This window comes from Microcaecilia unicolor, chromosome 5, assembly GCF_901765095.1.
Source record: "Microcaecilia unicolor chromosome 5, aMicUni1.1, whole genome shotgun sequence".
In the NCBI taxonomy this organism is placed as follows: domain Eukaryota; kingdom Metazoa; phylum Chordata; class Amphibia; order Gymnophiona; family Siphonopidae; genus Microcaecilia; species Microcaecilia unicolor.
Window position 1 is genome coordinate 320172800 of NC_044035.1, and position 21256 is coordinate 320194055.

At 42.0% G+C, this 21256-nt stretch overlaps 1 protein-coding gene across 1 annotated transcript in view; it reads right to left on the reverse strand.

Moving 5' to 3' along the window:
* ANKRD27 (ankyrin repeat domain 27) overlaps positions 1-21256 on the reverse strand; it is a 133332-nt gene that overhangs the window by 9027 nt on the left and 103049 nt on the right. The window contains 3 exon segments of the mRNA XM_030204404.1: positions 3279-3363; positions 8676-8775; positions 18813-18974. Coding sequence (XP_030060264.1) covers positions 3279-3363; positions 8676-8775; positions 18813-18974 — 347 coding nt within the window.

A 21256-nucleotide genomic window follows, 5' to 3' on the forward strand; every position in this document is an offset into this window, starting at 1 on the left:
CCTAGGCAGGTCTCTGGGGCCATTTGCCAAGTATAATAGGATATCATCGGCAAATAAATTTAGCCGATACTCCTTATTTCTCACTTGGATTCCCCGTATCTGTGTTGCACTACGGATTTTTATGGCCAGTGGCTCAATTGCCAATAGAAAGAGAAGTGGGGAGAGGGGACATCCCTGTCTGGTACCCCTGCCCAGAGGGAACCGCTCAGTAAGCTTCCCGTTTACCATCAGTCGGGCCACAGGGCTTCTATAGAGGGCTTCAATCCAAGATACTACTGGACCCGACATTCCGAATTGACCCAGGGTCTCGAATAGGTATTGCCAAGATATGCTATCAAAGGCCTTCTCCATGTCAAGCCCAGCTATAACTTCCAGCCCCCCCTCTCCCCGGAATTTGTGAATGGCCATCATAGCACGCACGATATTCATAGAGCCATGACGACCTGGCACAAAGCCAGCTGGACACATTCTATTCTGCCTGCCAAGCTCAGAGATGGTTTTCAAAGTATTTTATTGTATTACAATAAACAGTCACCTGACCCATACCTTGCAACCCTAAGGAGCTTCTCAGTATTACCTAGTGGCACATGTTTAAACATACAAAGGTGCTATCCTTGCCTAATTTAACAGTGCACACTGGGCTTCCAAAATGAATGGCAATATGATAATATATTAAATGTTACAAGTCAAGATGAAAGGAAGGCAACTAAATTGCTTGGCTGTCTGGCAGACTGTGATGATAGAATTAACTAGCAATTGGGTCTATCTGGCAGGCTTAAGTTCTGTAATTAACAAAAAGTCTTTCCAGAATGCGAAGATACTTACCTGTAGCAGATATTCTCAGAGGACAAGCAGGTGGTATTATTCGCACAGTTGGGTCAGCAATCAGCGCTGGCCCGGGAACAGGCATTCCAAATAGCAAAAAAGTTTGCTGGAGCCTTCTAGCGCGTCCTGCATTCGGCTGCGAGCCACGCTAGAAGGCTCCAGCAAACATTTTTGCTATTTGGAATGCTGGTTCCCGGGCCGGCGCCGATTGCCGACCCAATTGTGAGAATAATACAGCCTGCTTATCTTCGGAGAAATGCAGATACTCGCATAGTCAGATCTGCTGAGCAAGCTATACAAAGGAAATGAGAGGCTGAACATTCCACCAATGATCATGTTAGTACTGCTATTTAAAAATACTACATAGCCTTGTTTAGGTGCAGAAATGTGGTAAAGGAAAGAACTAAGAGGAAACCTTATAGGCTCTTCAACCTGAGATGATGGACAACAATGGAAGAAGACCAAAACACAGTCAAACCATGCAGCTGACAGGCAGAATGTGTCCATATTCATAGCAGTGTGAACAGAGAAACTGGGTTGACTAGATGGGCTATTTTGGCCTTTATCTGCCATCATTTACTATGTTACGAACTCCCCAAGAATGCACAGTTAAATACCTTTTTTCTTGTCCAGGCAGTTTCCTCCTGATATTTTGTGATTTAAGCTCAACTGGAATCAAGCCTTCATTCATAGCTGACCAAGGATATTTCTCTTATTTTAATATCCTTCCTTTCCCCCAAATGTAGGTAGTCAGGTCACCACAGCAACATCATAGGTCAGGGGATATGCACCAGGGATCTTTCCAAAACCCCAGAATCATAGGCCCTGAATCTAGTTACTAAGTGTCACCCCTGAGTAATGACAATTCCCTACTTTCTACTTCCAGCCTCCCTGGAGATGTGAACACTGTTGCAGCAGCTGCAGCTAACTTACAAAGCAGAAAACTTAACAGGAATCAAATGACAACTTCTGCCATAGTGCTGACCTGTTAAACACCTGAATAATAATGAAAAAGGTAATCTAGTTAAGAGGAACTGCTGCACCAGTTTATTGGAATAAGCTTCCTTTGTTAATACGGAATATTACAGACTAAGAAATTTAAAAGAGAGCTGGGGTAATGCATGACATGCTAATATGTGCTTCAGGAATCTGATTTCTTAAATATTTTGAAGTGTCTTTTGTTGTTGTTTTATTTGTTTTTAGACTGTGTATGTAATTACGTAATCCGCTGAGAACGATGGATCAAGCAGAATAAAACATTTTGAAATAAATAAAATAAATTTCTGAATCAACACTAAGCTAGCAAAACAGATTTCTGGTCTGGTATCACAGGCATAGTTTAACTTGGGAGGACCTGGGGTAGGGATATCATATATGTAAATGGAGGGAGTACAATGGGTGGGGGTGGGGTCAGATTTAGGGAGGAACTCTGATCTTCTCACAAACACTATCCCCCCTTCCGTTGACCCCAGTGCTCTCCCTCTCCCCCCAACCACATATCCTGCAACAATTCTCCCCTTCTCCCTCCCCTACTACTACTAATAGCATTTATATAGCGCTACCAGACACATGCAGCGCTGTACATTTCACATAGAGAGACAGTCCCAGCTCAAACAGCTTACAATCTAGGTAAAACAGACAGACAAGACATTACGGGCAAGGAAATTACAGGGTAAAGAGGAACAGGGGAGGAGGAGGCAAATGAGTAGCGATTAGGAGCCAAAGGCAATAGTGAAAAGGTGAGCTTTCAGAATAGATTTAAAAATAAGTAGAGATGGAGCTAGACGTATGGGTTCGGGAAGATGGTTCTAGGCATAAGGTACCGCAAGATAAAAGGAACAAAGTCTGGAGTAACGTTATACTAACCCCTTCTATTTTCTCCATCCCTTACTCCCGTCTCTATCTCTGTGCCTTTAGCCCCCTCTATCTTCTTGTCATCCTTCACCTAACATTCTGCACATTTCCCCCCTTCCCCTTCCCTACTTACCTAATGAGGATGCCTCACCTTCAGACTGCAGCAGCAAAGCACAAACAAGACCTGTCCCTACTTCCAGAGGTGTAGCTAGGTGGGGTGCAAGAGTAGCAGCCGCTCCCCCAAACAGATTTTGAATAAAATGGTGCCTATACAGATCGGCCTTTCAGCCTTGTACCAGCACCTATTTTACCAAACGTCTGCTCCCCCCAACATCAAAACCTGGCTACGCTTCTGCCCACTCCCTCTTCAGTGAACTAAAAAACTAAAAAAGGGCTGAAACAAGGTCTGTTTGCAGATGCTGCTGCTAGAGGAACATGACATCAGAGAAGGCGGCTGAGGGGACATTACACCCAAACCCTGCCCCTATCTAGTATTCCAAATCATACATCTTAATACAGTTTTATAATCTTATTTAATAAACAGTAGAAATCCATAGGAATGTTTTTTCAGCAAGTAAATAGCTAGCATTAGTACTCACTTATTGAATTTATTGATGGAACGGAGAAATTGAATTCGTTTGTGTGCATCCTCTGTCGTCTCTCGCCGTTCTACACTGCTGGTAGCTTAAAAAAAAAAGTTTAAAACTTGCTAGAAAACATACAGGTACCTGTTTGCAGAATTAAAAGGGATGTTGACCTCTTTCCCTATTACACAGGATTAGTTATATAAAAACTAAATGCTTCAAAACCTGGTTACATTTTTTGTTGTCCGATCTACTGTTTGGCGTTTTAACCCATGAGCTTTCTTTATGAGGGAGATACTTAGACTACAAAAGTCATAAATTGATTGCTAATTCATTGCACAGTTGAGCCCTGCAAGGAAAAACACATAAGAGGCTACTGTCCACTGAAGGGAATAGCAATCCAGAAGGAGAATGCTTAAGTCTTCACTGCTTATATAGCTTAGAGGTGATTTGGGATTTTTTTCTTTGAAGCATATATTTAAATATGAATCCCAACAATACATATTATTAAACAAAGTGTTCTGAGTTGTAAAGAACAAAGAGAAAATTGAACTATCAGAAAGGAATACAACTAGCACTCTTCACACAAAAGTCCAAATACACACACAACCCCCCCCTCCCCACCACCTCTGACTAAAGTTAAACCTATGTGAAAGGAACTGAACAAATTAACCATGGGGATTCTGAGACTGACACAGCTACAGCTATTGAAGTAGCTTCCTGAACTGGCTTATCACCAAGGAACAATTTTAGTGGATCAAAAAATCAGGGTGAATTTTCAGCAGTACCGGCATTTCAATTATTATACATATTCAGTGGCACTGACTATATGAGTAATGTGGTCAGTGTCTTTGGCCTGCAATTCAGCAGTCCTAGACTAAACATATACCATAACAGGATAGCAGCTGAATATCACTGCTGACAGGATAATTTCATGGCTCCTTCCTCACTCTGCCCTCTCTCCACCCATTGCCTAAATGATCATCATCGAACCAGTCAGAGGAATTTTTGACCCGGCACTGTCCGTACAGTGGCCACAAATCAATTGATAGAGTTACACGTTCACCAGCTGCCAGTGAATGTTTACCTCGGTTTGAATACTGGCCCAACCTCTTTATACATATTTTGTGTTTTAAAATCCTGAACCCTTACTGGTCCCAGTAATGATCAAGGTGACCTGGAAGAGATTAATGGTAGGCAGAAGACAGACAAAGTTGGGGAAGTAGGGGAATAACTAATGACCCAAATCAAAACAAAACGTAAAAACCAACAATTTAAGAATGCATACAGTGCTATTTATAGCTGTTAAGTCTTTTACATGACACTAGCTTGACCATCATTTATGGTCCTATTTATCTTCCATAAAAAGAATAAAGATATCTTTAGGCAGTATATTCAGAAGTGAGTTAAAGAGTATGCCTGTGATTCCTCATACTTTACTGCACTGTATTTCCACCTCTATTGTTCCTTGTTCTTAAGAGGAGCTGGTAAAGTAGCCAGGAAAATCAAAGATGCAAACACAGAACAAAACAAGATGGCTCACGATCAGGTTCCAGGCATTGTAGGCACCAAGAACGAGTATACGTTATAGATACGGTCCTGTTGCCATCACTGAAAATGTTTTTCTGGGACATGTCCAGAAAAATAACTGTTGTGAAATCAAATGACTATGAAAAAATACACGACCGGGTGTCCTAGCCTACTGAGGCCAAGACAGGACCGATAAAAAAAGGAAAATAATCTTAAGACGCACCAAAAAAAAAAAACTAACTAAAGTAGCTATTGGGAAGACAGACCCTGCACAACAGCGACAGGACTTACACAAGTGAAAACTGAAAACAGAGATAGAAATTGCCTCCAAACTTTAATTTGATGCAAGCTGACAGGGAGCACCAGAACACTGCCATGCAGAAAAATTGCAAATGGCTAGGTCCTGTTCAACAGCAGCAGGTGAGAAGGCATAAGCATGCTAGTGCAACCCTCTCAAAAGCTTTGTGTAAACAAGTTGAAGAGTGGTTCTCACAGGAGGGCTCCATCAGATGACATCACCCACATGTGAGACTATGCTGCTTGTCCATGAAGGATCATAACAATGGAATGAGATGTGATCCTTTGTGGAATTAAACCCATCACAGACCACAGAGGAAACAGAGGATCCTCAACTGCGGCCAAACCTTCTGACCCATGTTCCTTCTGCTGGGTGACAAACTGAGGCACTCTGGCATTCTGCCATCAAATCCAGAATGGGAATCCCCCACTGAGTTGTCAGGAGATGAAAGGCCTCCAACAAGTCCCACTCCCTGGATCAAGATTGCAGGCTGAGAAAATCCACTTGAATGTTTTGAATTCCAGCAATGTGCACTGCTAAGAGAGCAATAGATGGGATGGCCCAGCAAAGTAAAGCAGTCGCCTCCAGAGCCATCGTGTACCTCCTTGTCTGTTGATATACAAACAACCACTGAGGCACTGCCTTATAAAATCCTTACTGCTCTGCCTACAACCAGATCTTTGAATGACATCAATGCCTTCCGAATGGCTCTGGTTTCCAAACACTTGATTGACAGAGATGCCTCAAAGGCTAACCCCCTACCTTGAGTAAGATCACCCAGCTAGGGTCTCCAAGAAAAACAAGCTCAAAATATGTTCAAACAATCTGTGAACTCCTAAATAAGTTGAAAAAAAAAAGATATTAAACTAGCAAGAATTGTAACAGCTTACATGCCATATGTTTTGTTTCCGTTCTCACATAGAAAAACAATGGCCATGGCTTTCTTTCAGAAAAGCCGTTATTTAAATACTACCTAGCTAACTAAAAAACACACAGTCCCGATTGGTTAAACAGCCACTGACAGCAACCAATCAAGATAAAGACCACCTTTCCAGTTCTGAATTTAATCCATGTGGTTGCAGCCTACCAAGGAAGAAAATCCAGCATTGTTCTTTATAATTTAACAGTTGTTCAGAATTCCGTTTGAACATATTTTGAGTTTGTTTTTCTTGTTTCAGTGAATCTCTTCCCTGAGGAAGTAACGAAACTTGGCCATGTCAGCGGAGGTTCTCACTGTTATGTAAGCTGCTGAAAGTTAAGTGGTGTTAGTCACTAATTTTAAACCATAAGTTTACACCTTTTGAAAAAGAAAAAAAAAAGTTTAAATATTGGATCAATGAAGATATGCACAGCATTGCCTAAAATGGCTTGATAGCAATGCTGCTGCTGTGAACTCTGAGGATCCTAAAAAAATTATATATATAACATTTTGTTGTTTTGTGAAAGTATTACAGAATGTCAAGGTGACATTAATATTTGAGGCATGTTTAAGTAGAAGCTGCTGGGAAGTCATTTAGTTGTAAATGTCCCTGCACATATAAGATTATTGTCCTGTATATTTGATACACCTAAAGGGACATCATTTTGTTCTTCAGTCAACTGACCTTCCACTGGTTTACTCGGAAGATAATACATTTGAGAGAAAGGAGGAATAGATTCCTCTGACACTCCAAAAATTTTCTTCTAAGCATTTCCCTAGGAGTAATAGAAAAAAATCTAGGGAAATTTAAGAAACGTGGATTATTACTTCTCGAGGAATTTTCAAAATTTTCAGCTTTTCTCCTCAAACTCACTACATCCTTAATCACAGTTGTTTGAATTTTTTGAACAGCATCTAATTCTTTCCCCTGTTTCTCTACCTTTTCAGTCAATTTTTTAATACCAGAATCAACAGTTTCCAGTCTCTTTTTAAAAGCGTGTTTCTTGCTCCAACATCTGAATCTGGGTGCACAAAGCTTTACTCAGATTTACAATCAGAGCCCATAGATTGTCAAGGGTAACCTCAGTCAGTTTCTCAAAGTAAGAAAAAGTGAAGTCTGTACCTGTTGAACTGGTAAAGTAAGAGCACTCAGGTCACCAACTGTAGTCAAAGAATCTCCCGCAGGGCCAGATGATCCCACAGTAGCTGTTTGGGAGTTCAGAGAAACTGAAATCCCCTGGTCCTCCACTAGATGTAGTTGTGCCTCACAGCTTTTGGACACCGTTGCTTTTCCTGGCTGCCGAGGGGAAGATGCCTTCAATGTAGAGCTGACACTCTGTGGCTGTGGGGGAGGCACTCTATGGTCAGGGCTCAGAGTGACATCTAGCCCTAGCATCACACCAAGGGCTGCACTCACCACGGTTGTTGCAAGCGGGCAGCTGTCCGACCTCATCGGCACTCCAGTTCTCCGCAGAAATGAATCCAAAAACACCAACTGCCAGTGAATGGTGACAGCAGCTGGCCTTCCCCTACACTTCGGCATTCTGAGGAAAACAAACCAAAAGAAGCAGCGGAGATTCCACTCACATCAGGTTCATGATGCCATCTTGGATCCTGGAGGAGTCTTTTTTTTTTTTTTTTTTTTTAAACATGGACACTTTCAATTTAGACACAGAAAACAGACACCAATGTGCGCTTTTGCTTGGGTCTACTGTTTCTCACAACCAGTGCTTAAGAGCTTGCAGGAGCATCCTTCTGCTTCCAAAAGCGATCAAAACCAGCCAATTTTGCAGAAAGAAGCATGAGAATCAAGAGAAATGCTCTTCCAACACCCTAATGCCTGCTCCGACCTGGTGTTATTTTTTTTGCAGCGGTAATTCAGTTCTGTTTCGGGCACTCTTTTCTGAGCATTGGGAGGAATACAAATGACCTCATTTACATGAGCTTGACTACATTTGCATGCTATCTGCGCAAGTGCCTGGCGCACTCATTTCCCTCGCTAGACCCCTCTGAACATTCTGTACAGATAAATGTGGGCGCTAGTACGGTACGTTTACTTTTGAGCATCAGGGCCTAAGTATGATGCCACCCTACAAATAACCTGACGTAGTTAACAGCAGCATGAACTTCAGACACACTTGGCTATTTTGTAGACTAGTGGTTAGCGCAGAGGGCTTTGATCCTGGTAAACTGGGTTCAATTCCCACTACAGCTCTTTCTGACTCTGGGCAAGTCACTTAACCCTCCATTACCCAAGGTACAAAATAAGTACCTGTACATAATATATAAACTGCTTTGACTGTAACCACAGAAAAAGCAGTATATCGAGTCCCATCCTCTCTCTATTTTGCAAACAAGTGTTACAATATAAATTAAAAGTCTGCAATGTAAAGTAGGGCCAGCAGACAGCACTGTTTGGTTTTAGGGATTCAAATAAGAGGGGAAAAATGTTCTCTTGTTGCCTATTCTCTGTTTTGTACGCTGGTTGTGTTTTATTCAGTTACTTTTCTTACTGATGTTTTTCCTGAGGATACACTACTCAGTCCATGTCTCAAACTGTTAAAGCCCTATATATTAGAATTTAGTTTCAGATATCTGATACATCTTTTCTTGAATTATCTTAGAGCAAGCTCACTCTTCAACAATAAGAACATACCTTTCTTACATTTTTTCACGATGCTGGCACATGGGTTTGCTGTTAAAACATTGACGGATGTCACTGGATTGTTTGATGCCGCCTGCAGGATCTTCAGGACTTTTGATTTCTTAAAAATGAGAGCGTATATTGTAACTAATTACAAAATACATTTTTCTCATAAACATCTTTTACAGTCATTTACTAATAGTTTTCCTAAATGATAAAACATGTGCCTCTATTCTGAGTGCATATTTGCATTTCAACAGCCCGAGTTTCTTCAGTTATTCCAAATTATGCCTTTCTTTTAAACTTCAAAACAGCAGTAGTTGAGAGTCTTCTATGAAGCACACAGGGAAAGAACCATTTCAGTTTTGTGGATTCCCAGTTTCAGTCTTGCTTTTTATTAGTATTATCATTTAAACATAAGTCATGGAGACATAGTGTAAATAACACAGTTTAATAATTCTGGCTTACTCGAAAAAAAATGTTTTTCAAGTGAAACACACAAAATCAAGCCTTTGGGATATAGGAGGAGCCAGCATTCTTAGTAGACTGGCCACACAGACATACCAGGAGAGCAATGGGGCACCCTAGGGGGCACTGCAGTGGACTTTAAATAAATGCTCTGAGGTACATCTCGCCGTTGCTCCCTTACCTTGTCTGCTGAGGCCCTCCCCCACCAAAACCCACTACTCCCAATTGTACACCACTACAATAGCCCCTATGGGTGAAAGGGGCACCTATATGCGGGTACAGTATGCTTCTGGTGAATTTGAGAGGGCTCCCAGTTTCCACCACAAGTATAACAGGTAGAGAAAGGTATGGGCCTGGGTCCACCTGTCTGCAGACCACTAGACTACTGCTCTACTGGACCTGAGTATAACATCTTAGGTTGGAAAGTAATGTTTTTAATCACACTTTTGGGGGGGTGGGAGGGGTTAGTTACCGCTGGGGGAGTAAATCCCTGATTCCCTCCAGTGGCCATCTGGTCATTTAAATCACTTTTTTGTGGTTTATTCATTAATAAAACAGGTTTAGACCAAAACATCCAATTTATAGCCCTGGATGTTTTTGTTTTGTTCCATTATGGCAGAAAAATGTCCAAGTGTTAGGAATGCCCAGATCTCGTCCTTAACACCCCCCCCCCCCCCCCTTGTGATCTGATTGCAATTTTGATGGAATTCACAGAACGTCTAAAAATTGGTTTCGAAAATACCAATTTGGACGTTTTTGTTAGAAAAACGTCCAAATACAGATTTATGCCACTTTAGGACAGTTTTCTCTTTTGAAAATGAGCCCCATAATGAAGATCTTTAAGTCTGTCCATACACTTTATAACGAAGACTACAGACCATTTTTGTAGCTGCCCTCTGGACTGTCTCCATCCTGTTTATATCTTTTTGAAGGTGCTGTCTCCAGAATTGTACACAATATTCTAAATGAAGTATCTCCAGAGTCTTATACAGGAGCATCATAACCTTCTTTTTCCTACTTACCATTCCTCTCCCTATGCACCCAACCATCCTTCTCGCTTTCACTGTTGCCTTTTCTATTTGGCCACCTTAAGATCATCATATATGATCACACCCAAGTCCTACTCCTCTTTTCTGCACAAAAGTTCTTCGCGCCCTAAACTGTACTGTTCCCTCTGGTTTTTGCAGCCCAAATGCATGACCCTGCATTTTTTAGCATTAAATCTTAGCTGCCAAATTCCAGACCATTCGTCTAGCTTTGCTAAAAACTTTCTCATGTTATCCACACCATCAGGGGTTATCACCCTATTGCAGATTTTGGTATCATTTGCAGAGGCAAACCTTACCAGACAGGCCATCAGCAATACTGCTTACAAAAATGTTAAAAAGAACTGGCCCAAGAACCGAACCCTGCAGCACACCACTGGTAACATCCTTTTCTGCAGAATGAGCTCCATCTACCACTATCCTCTGTCGCCTTCCACTCAACCAATTCCTAACCCAATCACTTTAGGGCCTATAACGAGGGTACTCAGTTTGTCATCTACGTGGAACCGTGTCAAAGGCTTTGCTAAATTTAATACACCACATCTAACGCTCTCCCTCAATTCAACTCTGGTCACCGTCAAAGAAATTAATCAGATTTGTCCGACAAGACCTGCCCTCTAGTGAAACCATGTTGCCTCGGGTCCTGTAATCCACTGGATTCCAAAAACATTACTATTCTCTGTTTTAAAAGTGTTTCCATTAATTTACTTTTCACAGAAGTCACTTACCAGCCTGTAGTTTCCATAACAACAAACAAACCTCTTCCTTACTTCTGCTTTTGTGGAGAGGGATAATATCTGCTCTTCTCCAGTCCTCCAGGACCACTCTTGACACTAGAGAAGCATTGAAAAGGTCAGCCAGTAGGAGCTACTAGAACTTTCCTAACTTCCTTCAGCACCCTCGGATGTATGCCATCTGGCCCCATCGCTTCATCCACCTTTATTTTATACAGCTCCTCACACACACAGTCCTTTGAAAATCATTCAGGGGCTACCACCCCTCCATTTCTATTTGTGTTTGCCTTCTGCTGTCCTGCTCCTGGCCTTCAGCTGTGAGCACAGAACAGAAATATTTGTTAAGCAATTCTGACTTATCTTTATCAGCTTCTACATATTCCTCCCCTTCACCTTTGAGTCTCACAATGCCACTTTGTGCTTTCTTCTATCATTAACATATCTAAAAAATGTCTTGTCCCTCCCATTTTACTGTATTGGCTACTTTTTCTTCCATTTGCATCTTTGCTTTCCTGACTCTCTACCAGCTTTCTCTTAGCTTTTCCAGGTATTGTCACCTGTCTTCCTCTTTCTGTGATTTCTTGCAGATTATAAAGATTAAGCTCTTTTTCGTTACCTTTTTAGCTACTACTTTTGAGAACCAAAGCGGTCTCCTTTTCCTCTTACTTTTATTTTCTTTCCTTACAAAAAGGTTGTTCTTACAATAGCTCCTTTCAGTTTTGCCCACTGCTTCCCAACTTCTTCCATCTGAACAAAGTTAGGTTTTTGGTTTTTTTTTAAGTCTAGGACCTTCACCTTCTGAATGACCCTCTCCACACTATCTTAATATTAAACCACACCATCTGGTGATCACTGGATGCCAGATGATCACCTAATATCAGAAACACTCTCCCTGTTAGTAAGCACTAAGTCCAGTATGGCCCTATCCTGCATGGGTTCCATTACCAACTGCTGGAATAGGTCCCCTTGTAGAGAGAATCCAGATCTCCCTGCTTCTAAAAGACCCTGCAATAGGGATACCTCAATCAACATCTGGTACATTAAAATCACCTATTAGTAGTACTTCCCCTTTCACACATATATTTTGAATGTCTTCAATTAAATCTTTGTCCATTTCATCCATTTGTGAAGGAGGCCTGTATATCACACCAATGTAAATATATTTGCCATTCCTTTTTTTCCAGACTGACCTACAGTGCCTCTTCCTTATTCTGTAGGTCCTACAATTGTGCGACTATTATCGTAACATACAATGCAATTCCCCAGCCCTTGCTTCCTATTCTGTCTTTCCTGAACAGATTACAGCCCTATATAACTATATCCCAGTCTGCTATGGAGAAATAGCCTACTGGTTAGAACTAAAGATTTGAAACCTATAAAATAAGGGTTCAAATCTTACCTGTCCCACTTTAGTGCTTGTGATATTGGGCAACTAACTTAATCCTCTTTCCGAAAATCTACTCCTACTTGGCCTGAAGAGCTGAGGACACCAATCTCATGGGAACTAACAGTCCACCTTGTTCAGCTAGGAGCCTCTAGATCCACCCCTGTATCTGAGGCCTCCTTGTTGCAGCCACTGTTAAGGAGCTTGGGATCCTGACATAGAAGTACTGAGATTTCAGTACTGTTGCTCACTACAAGGTAACAGAAGGCCCTTTATGATTGCTCCTTCACACTTGACAGGACACTACTGGCTTCCAGTATGAACAGCCCCAGAACCTGCTGGACCATGTCACCTGATGACCTGAGGATGCTACCACCGCCTCCTCTAATCCCCAACAAATCCTAAGGACAATAATGGAGCTGCTCTGACAACTGGCACCCCATTTTCATTTCTTCCTCTGATCCTACTTCTGACAAAGATCCATTTGTCCATAGGCAGGCCCTCTAAGGCACAGGATGCATCCATGGCTCAACTGCAAATCCCCAGTGACTGGCCTGCAAGGTCACAGGTTCAGTTCCTGGCAAATCCTTACACCATGCCACTACGGAAAGGATTATACTGAACAAGCTAGCATCCAAAAGAAACAGGTCTTTAAACCCACATTTTTGAGGATCCTGCGCGTTACTAGGTGCTAAGATTATAGAATTAGAGCATATGACTTGCACCTTGGGAACCATGCCCAAAGATCAAAAGTTATACAGTACCATCCTTCCACTGCTCTCTCTCTATTATCCTGCCAAGAAAAAACTAGAAATTTCTTAAGATTGTGCCAGTGACCAAAGCCGGGGTTGTTTTGGAGGCCATATTAATACTAGTACTGTTTTCTAAGGTTCCCAACTATCCGATTATAGAAGATGGTAGATATGTTATGGGGATGTGGACATCTCTGAGATGTATGCATTGGGTTTCCATCTCTGTAAGCTCATAGTATTGTCCCACTGGAGGGAATATTCAGGGCTTCTCCAGGCGGGCTGTGGTCCTTAGCCTGTGCAACAGAGATGTATATAGGTGTGTAGTGATGAGGATAACTCTACTTTTTTCTTGGCAGGATAATAGAGAGAGAGCAGTGGAAGGATGGTACTCATTTTTAAGGCTGTCCCTCCCTATTCATTCTGGTGCTTCATCTAATCTCTAATGGGTCCCAGTTGTTCAAAGACCAGAATTCTGGACTCCCATAGCTCTTCCTTACATCTCCCAGACTGCCAATTTTCTTTATGTCTGGACTCTCAAAGTCCAGTACTTAGCTCCAAATCTATCATAGGAAGGAGAGGGGGTACCAGTATCCCTATACGCTCTGCCTGGTGCAAAAAATAAAAACAAAACGCAAATGAACAAAAATAAATAAACTTTGTATTGATGTGTTAACACAACTCACACCTATCATATAAGGCCATCTCTATCATCTGCTCAAAGCATGGCAGCCAAATAGGCAGATGATATCTGGGGTACTTTTTCTCGAATAAGTAGCTATATGCATTCCCTACCTATACCACCCCTCTCTCTTTTCTAGTGAAAAATCAGGCCCTTCTACAGTGAATGTAGTAGAACAGGCCCCCTCCCCCCTGAGGATATTCCTCATACATAAACGTGATGGCCCTACCCAACCTTTATCACTGATCTCTGAGCTCAACAACAATTAAATTATGGACTAATTTACCTGTCAAAACACTCTTTCCATTTATCTTTTCCCTCACCACTTTACAGAAACCTTTCCAAATCACATAAGTTCTCTGCTCCAACTAAGACCTCAAATCACCTTTGTTCTAGTGTCCCTGCTCACCCTATCCCATTTAAATGGCTTAGACACAATTTTAGTTCAAGCCCTACGTAGGAACCTGTAAATGGGCATCGTGCATAAACAAATCCTTCAGGCTCCACTAACAGCATTATGTTACTGAAGTGTGAGAACATCAATAACCAGGAGTGTATTTATCCAGCTGATCTCAAAAGAACCTATCTATAACAAAGGGGAAATGGATGTGTCAAATTCCATTGGTAAGAACTAAAAAAAAAAAAAATGGGAGGAGTACACTTTAGGAGGCAAATTCTGAAAATAAAAAAAGGGAGATCACAATTTTAAAATTAAGGTCTGTTGGCTTTAGCCTCCTGAGCCCCGACCACATTGAGCTAGGGAAAGCTAAAATAATTACTGCATAGTCATTCAGGTAACAGTGCTTGCTAGTCCAGTAGCACAGAGAAGCTACAGAAGAAATTCAAGAAGTACAGCAAGCAGAAGTGTCACCCAGACCTGTGCTCTGTATCCAGTGAAGTGGGAATCTGGAAAACCATTTCACCCCAGTTCCAGGCCAAGGGAGAAGGCTGTGCTAACCAACTTATTTTTTACCATTTGGGCACTCTAAAGTTCCCGTTCTATTTCAAGGCTAGGAGACAGGAAACTACTACAGCCTTTATGGGAAATGAAAGCCCTCCCATATGTCTTCCAGGGCTCAGCAACTGCCTGCCTGATACCCTTCTGTTCCAGTTTAACATCCAAACTGTACTGGCTGTATGTAAGATTAGATGAGGAGAAGTTTAAAGAGAGATAGGGAGGAGTTTTCACAGAGCCTCATCTATTGGGAGTAAAGTGAAACTCTGTAAAGGAGATGTGTAAATATTTTCTAAAGCTTCTGCACTGTTACTGCTGTCCCAAGAATTCTTATATTGTCAAGTTCTTCAGTAAAGACATATTGGTTCAGAGCACATGCAACGGTGTGACCTGAGTTTTTGTGTGGAAGGAGTATGCAAGTGGGTGCATGATCCAAGGCTTATTTGACCTTCTGGGGAAAACTCCAGTCTCAGCCTACACCCTCAAAACAAAATATGTACCCAGCCAGCTCTCATGCTCCAGGGTGCATACTAGGAAACTGCCTAGGTTGACCCCAAAAGGTCAGTACTTACACCTAGTATGCTTAGTATCACACTCCTATACAGTCATTAAGGTATCCCTTATAGCCTTCCACTCAGGCCCCTGCTAATGGCTCAGAAAGGCTACCCTATTTCATTAAGCATTGCTCCCACTGTGCTCAACTTCAGTGTCTGCACCATGAAGCAGAGAACCCAGACTCTCCTGGAGCAGGGCCCACAAGACCCATTAGGAGTCACTATTCTTTACCTATTAGTTAATCTTGATCCATCATAGGGTCCTCACAAGAACAGCATGCATATCTTTGCCATTTGTTAGCAAAGCCCCAATACAGTAAAAAAAAAAAAAAAAAAAACACCTCCAATTCTTCCCCTATCTCATCCATTCTTGGGACAGATCAGCTCTATTATAGTACCACCTTATGCCCACAAATATAGGACAAAGAGGACCTATAACCAAGATAATACCAGTATAAAAGGCCCCTTGCTACAGGACATGCAGATAAGGCCACTTGCATCCATACTTCTTGCTGCTATAAGCTGGCTAACTCCCAGGCCTAAGGAACTAGGCAGCAGTTAGCTTCAAGCTCTGTATAACCTACACTCAATCCTATGAGATCTATGCACTTAAGATTGTTTCATCACTGAACTTCACCCATTTAGGAAGCGCCACCTGGAGGAACTCAAAGCTGCTATATATAGCAGCATCCCCATTTGGCATTCCTTACGCTCCAGACTAAAGGAGAGTCCCAACCTTTTCAGTCTGAGTAAAGCAAGCACTGCAGGAAGTCTCTGCTATCATCAAAACAATCCAAATCACCAGGATACACCTCTTGCAAGGTCCACCTTCACATGGTTTTCCTTAATACATTCAGCCTCTGCTTGTATGCAGACTGAATAGATTTTATGGACAGAGCCTACTGCATCACAGCTACCCTTTTCAAACACTTGAAACCAAACATCTGCAACGTAGCCAAACATATCACAATCTCCACAGGAACACAGTCACTCAACCCCAGGCCTCTTGTGCAAGATGCACAAGACTCGCTGGTCTGGCCATCTAAAGATTTGCCATTTTACCAGCCTCCAATTGTTTACTATGTCTTGTCCCCCAGCTTTCATCTGTTTACATCAACCAGCACCAGGTGCAATGTGGCACAGGACCCGATATGTTGTCTTCTTCCACTATCTCGAAGGGGGTTGCAACCTGTTGATTCTCATTATTGTCTTCATCTGCCCTTGCATTAATTTCTCCTTATGCTGCTTCATCTGAAAGGTGTTAACACACACACTTCTCAACATAACACCCCTTCACAGTCCTCCACTAAAGTGTGGCTGACTCATCCTGCTTGTCCATTGAGAACATGAGGTCACTTACCGGTAACAAGGGTTCTCTGTGGACAGTACGATGAGTCAGCCACACAACCAGCCCACCTCGTCTCTAAGATGAACCTGCTTGCAGCTACAGAATGGACTTGGTGGTAATGGGCTGGGCACTGGAGGGGGAGGACCTGCACATGTTTAGAAAAGCCTTCACGGTTTTTCTGAGCTTTAGAAGAGCTAGTTCATCTATGTGTGGCTAACTTATCCTGCTGTCCACAGAGAAACTTCTATTACAGGTAAGTAACTCTGTTTTCTCCTAATCCCCTTGATTATTTTCCAAATATAGTTTTATACTGCAGTGCTGCCTCCAGCCTGCAATTTATCTTCACAAACATGATCCAGAAGCAGTAATTTTTGTTGTGTGGGCTATAGTTGCAAATGATCAGTTTGCAACTTATCAAGTGTCATACAAGCACAATGATGCATGTCACAAATTCCAATATTATTCCATCTCAACCTTTACAATTACATTAGTGCCCAACAAGTCATTTTAGGGGTGCATTTCTAAGGTATACGCCACAGGAAAGTGTTCGCGCATGAAGAAAATCTCTCAAAATTTCCCATACTCACTTCAGCGCTAGGGAAAAGGGCACCACAAGGTGGAGTTGGGGCCATTCCACAAAGTATGTTTGAGATGTTATGTTTAACACACCACACAGACTTCCTAGCAGGCAGTTGAAACCTGCAAATTCTGCAAATAAAATCCTCATCGGGCAATAACGTTTCAAAAGGAAATCTATGGGGTGTCTCTCTAAATGAAGTTGGTGTCTCATGGGTACAAAATACCTGCAAGCCTGTATTCCTCACAGTGTGGGCTAAATCACTCTACCTTAAGATAGTTGCTTTTGAGAAGTTAATTCAGAGCCGTTGGTATAGGAGAGAAGAACATAAAAAGATGATCTAGATTTTTTTTCCCCCAAATTTGTATTTAACAGTTTCTTTTCAGCATGTACTGTTTTCACAGGATGACTTCTGTACAAGGAACAATTTCTTTTAGTGCCCCCCCACCCCCCGAAGCATAAGAAGGAGCTAGAGCTCTAATACTGTATTATTTCAAAAATACCCTTATACTGACCCGCAAGCCATTTCAGCTTGCTTTACATAAGATTTCTGAGTAACACACACCATCATCTTTCCAACTTAGGGGTCCTTTTACTAAGGCGTGTGAAGCAGTTAACATGCAAATTAGGCACATTAATTGCTACTGCACAAGCACGCTATCTCTTCCCAAGGTGGTTTAACGCATTAAGTACATTTGTGTTAGGGGGTGGAAACTAGATTGGGCATGAGCATGGATGGCATACTGCAGTTAGCACAGATGTACTTGGTGCCTCCTCAATAGAAGGCACTAAATCTGTTTGCACTAATAGCAACCAGGTTTAATATGCGCTAATGACCAAGTCTGCATGGGAACAGCAGAAAACATGCTGAGCACACTCCCAACAGTAGCTATGCTGCCTTTGCACTTACCATGTGTTAATGGTTTTTTGTTTTTTTTTTTTGCTGTTAAAGTGCAGTAAGAAAAAGGGCCCTTGGTATTAAAAAGCCAGGAAAACTTCATTCCCAACTACACACTGCTGGAAGAAAAACTCGCCAGAATCCAGAACATTCTGAGCTAAAACTCCCACTGCAAACTTTTGCTCACTTTTGGCCCTTGGCTCATTTTTTCTCTCCCCTGCCAGAGCTGGAAAGATGGAGGTTCTCTAGCTTCACATTCATTCCCTGTAGCTTGTAGTAATATCCCTCTCCTTTTATATCCATGAGATGTCACTGGCCATTGCTAGCACTGCCCACCATGAAGGTATTTTTCTTCTCTTTCTGAATTAACACCATCGCTCTTCCTAAAACCACTTTTCCAGCAAAATCAAAGTTTTTACTCTTTCAATAAACACATGCATTATATCAGTAGGGCAATAGGACATATCCAAACCAATTATTTCTACTTGAGAGGTGAGTGATTACTAGGTTTTTTGTTTTGGTGGGGGGGGGGGGGGGGGGAGAGGGGGATGTCACACAAAACAGGGTCGTCTTCCCCACATGGATATCACTCTACCTTTGTCACCAGGGACTCATCTACACACTTATTACATTTGCTTTGTTCATAGCAAAACCAACAGGATGGAATCTTACCAACAAAAGCTCTTGCCACTTGTTAAATTTATATTAAAAAAAAACAACATGTACCTGTTTTGCCCATGTTATCCCCAATTCTTCTACATACCTCCTTTGCACAATCCAAAGGAGTACACTGTTGTTTGTTCCTCACATGGACAAAAGCTCCATATGAAAGCAGGAGTTCCACCAAGGCTTCCCAATTCCCTTTCACTGCCTCATGGAGTGCTGTATTTCCTTTATTATTAGATAGGTTTACTAAGGCATCATGCTGGAAAGAACAAATCGTAATGTAAAGTTATAGAAAAGAAAATGACCAGAGGTAAGTAGTAGTAAAATTAAGACATAAGAATCCAGGATGCATTTTGTTCCATCTTCTAGTAATTTAGAAACCGGAGCATTATACCTGGATGACGTGTTCAAAATTTGATCAAGGTGACCTACTAGCACATTCTTCCCATATCCTTGTTACTCAATCCTTTTCCATATGACCAAAGGTATTACAGCATTTCCCTATTCATTACCTATCCCTGAATTTATTTATAATCTGGAATCAAAGCCACAGTTCCTCCACTATCCCCCTACAAAACTAGATATCAAAGTAGCTTACCCATAATGGGGACTCTTTGCAGATGTCAAGATAAATCAACCACAATTGTGGATTACATCTTCACAATGGTGCCAATACAAACCCCACTATTTCAGATCTCACAGAGACCCAATTTTGTACAGTTTTCTTAGCATATATGAGATTACCCTTACACCTAGCAGTCCCCAAGGAACACACTAAAGCTCATAATCCAATCTCTAGATAGGTGGAAGGGTCAGCATGGCTGATGTATCCTGCTGTCTTCAGACAGCCCCCATTATAGGTAAGCAACTCCCTTTTTCTTGGTTAACAAGCATAATAAAATCAATCACACTTATGGGAACGTTCATAGCTGAAGATCACTCTACTCTTCCTGAAAACAGTGTGGTGAAATGGTCCACTGTAGGCAGATGGAAGAGTTGATCAATTATTGAAGAGATTCTGAAATACCACCTCTCCAAATGCACTATCCCTTCTTGACATACTGTCCAGACAGTAGTGCAAATTTAACATATGAACAGACAACCAGGTTGCTGCTCTGAAGATAGTAGTAACTTTGGAGGTGCACCTCTGCTTGGTTCCAGTGGAGGCTCTTTGTAATTAGTGAGCTTATAATATGTTCTGCAATGTCTCTGATAAGGACATCCTCTCAAGGAACATAGGGACACAGACTACTTAAGATGTGTTCCACCATATTGGCATGGAATTTTTTTTAAATGCAAGAACTATGATGGGTTGGTTGATATGAAATAGACACCTTCTGATGCATATGAAGAGTAAGTAAATATATGCAGGTTAAACTGAAGGTAGGGCAAATCAATTACCAGCACCTGCAACTCATTCACCATCTGTGCCAAGGGATAGGGGATGTGACTTGAACTACTGCCTTTCTGTGGTTACAGTCAAAGCAGTTTACATATTATTAGTAGTAGTAAAAAAGGCCCATTTCTGACACAAATGAAACAGGCGCTAGCAAGGTTTTCCTTGGAGTGTGTATGTTTGAGAGAGTGTGTGTGAGAGTGACTGTGTGAGAGAGAGAGTGAATGTGCGAGTGTGTGTGACAGAGAGAGAGTGAGACTGGGTGCGAGTGTGTCTCTGAGAGAGAGAGTGTGTGTGTGAGAAAGTGTGTGCCATGGCCCCCCCTCCCTTCCTCCCAGTTCCAGGGTCGTCCCCCATCCCTCCCTCTCTCCAAGTTCCAGGGTCGTCCGTCACCTCCCCCCTCCCTCCGAGTTCCAGGGTCATCCCCTCCCTCCCTCCAAGTTCCAGGAGACCGAGTTTCAGGTCCCCCCCTCCCTCCCTCCCAGTTCCAGGATCCCCTCCCTCCCAGTTCCAGGGTCATCGTCCCTCCCTTCCAGTTCCAGCACCCCTCTCCTTCCGAATTTTAGAAGTCATCTTCACTTACCAAGTCAGTGTTACGGCGGCTGTCAGCAGCAGTAAAAGGCGTGCAGGTTCGGCCCAACTCTCTCTCAGCTCTGGTCCCGGCCTCATTTCCTGTTTCCGCAAGTGCGGGACCAGAGCTGAGAGAGAGAGAGAGAAGGGTGCTCTATTATACCACATCGACTCCTTTATACGCTATACCAGTCTAAACTGGACAATGGTTTTAAATTAGTTTACAAAACCATTGTCCAAATGTTTAAAAATTTGAATGTTTAAATATTTAATGGGCGACCTTCAGTGAATGGTCTTAATTAGCAGTATGTAACCAATGAAACTGCTTATATGTCCACCATCATATGTGAATTCTAAAAAATTCAAGGTTCACTGCAACATCATAACTGACAAATACATTATCAATCTCCCATTAAATTTAGTATCCTACATCAGTGTCTCATGACTAGTTCACAGTTTCACAAAGTGTCTAACACAAAATATATAAGTAAATTATTGAAAACACTGCCATTTTATGATGCGTTAAAAATGCTATCACTTATCTCCAATGAGTGTTACTTCCTAGCCATGAAAGA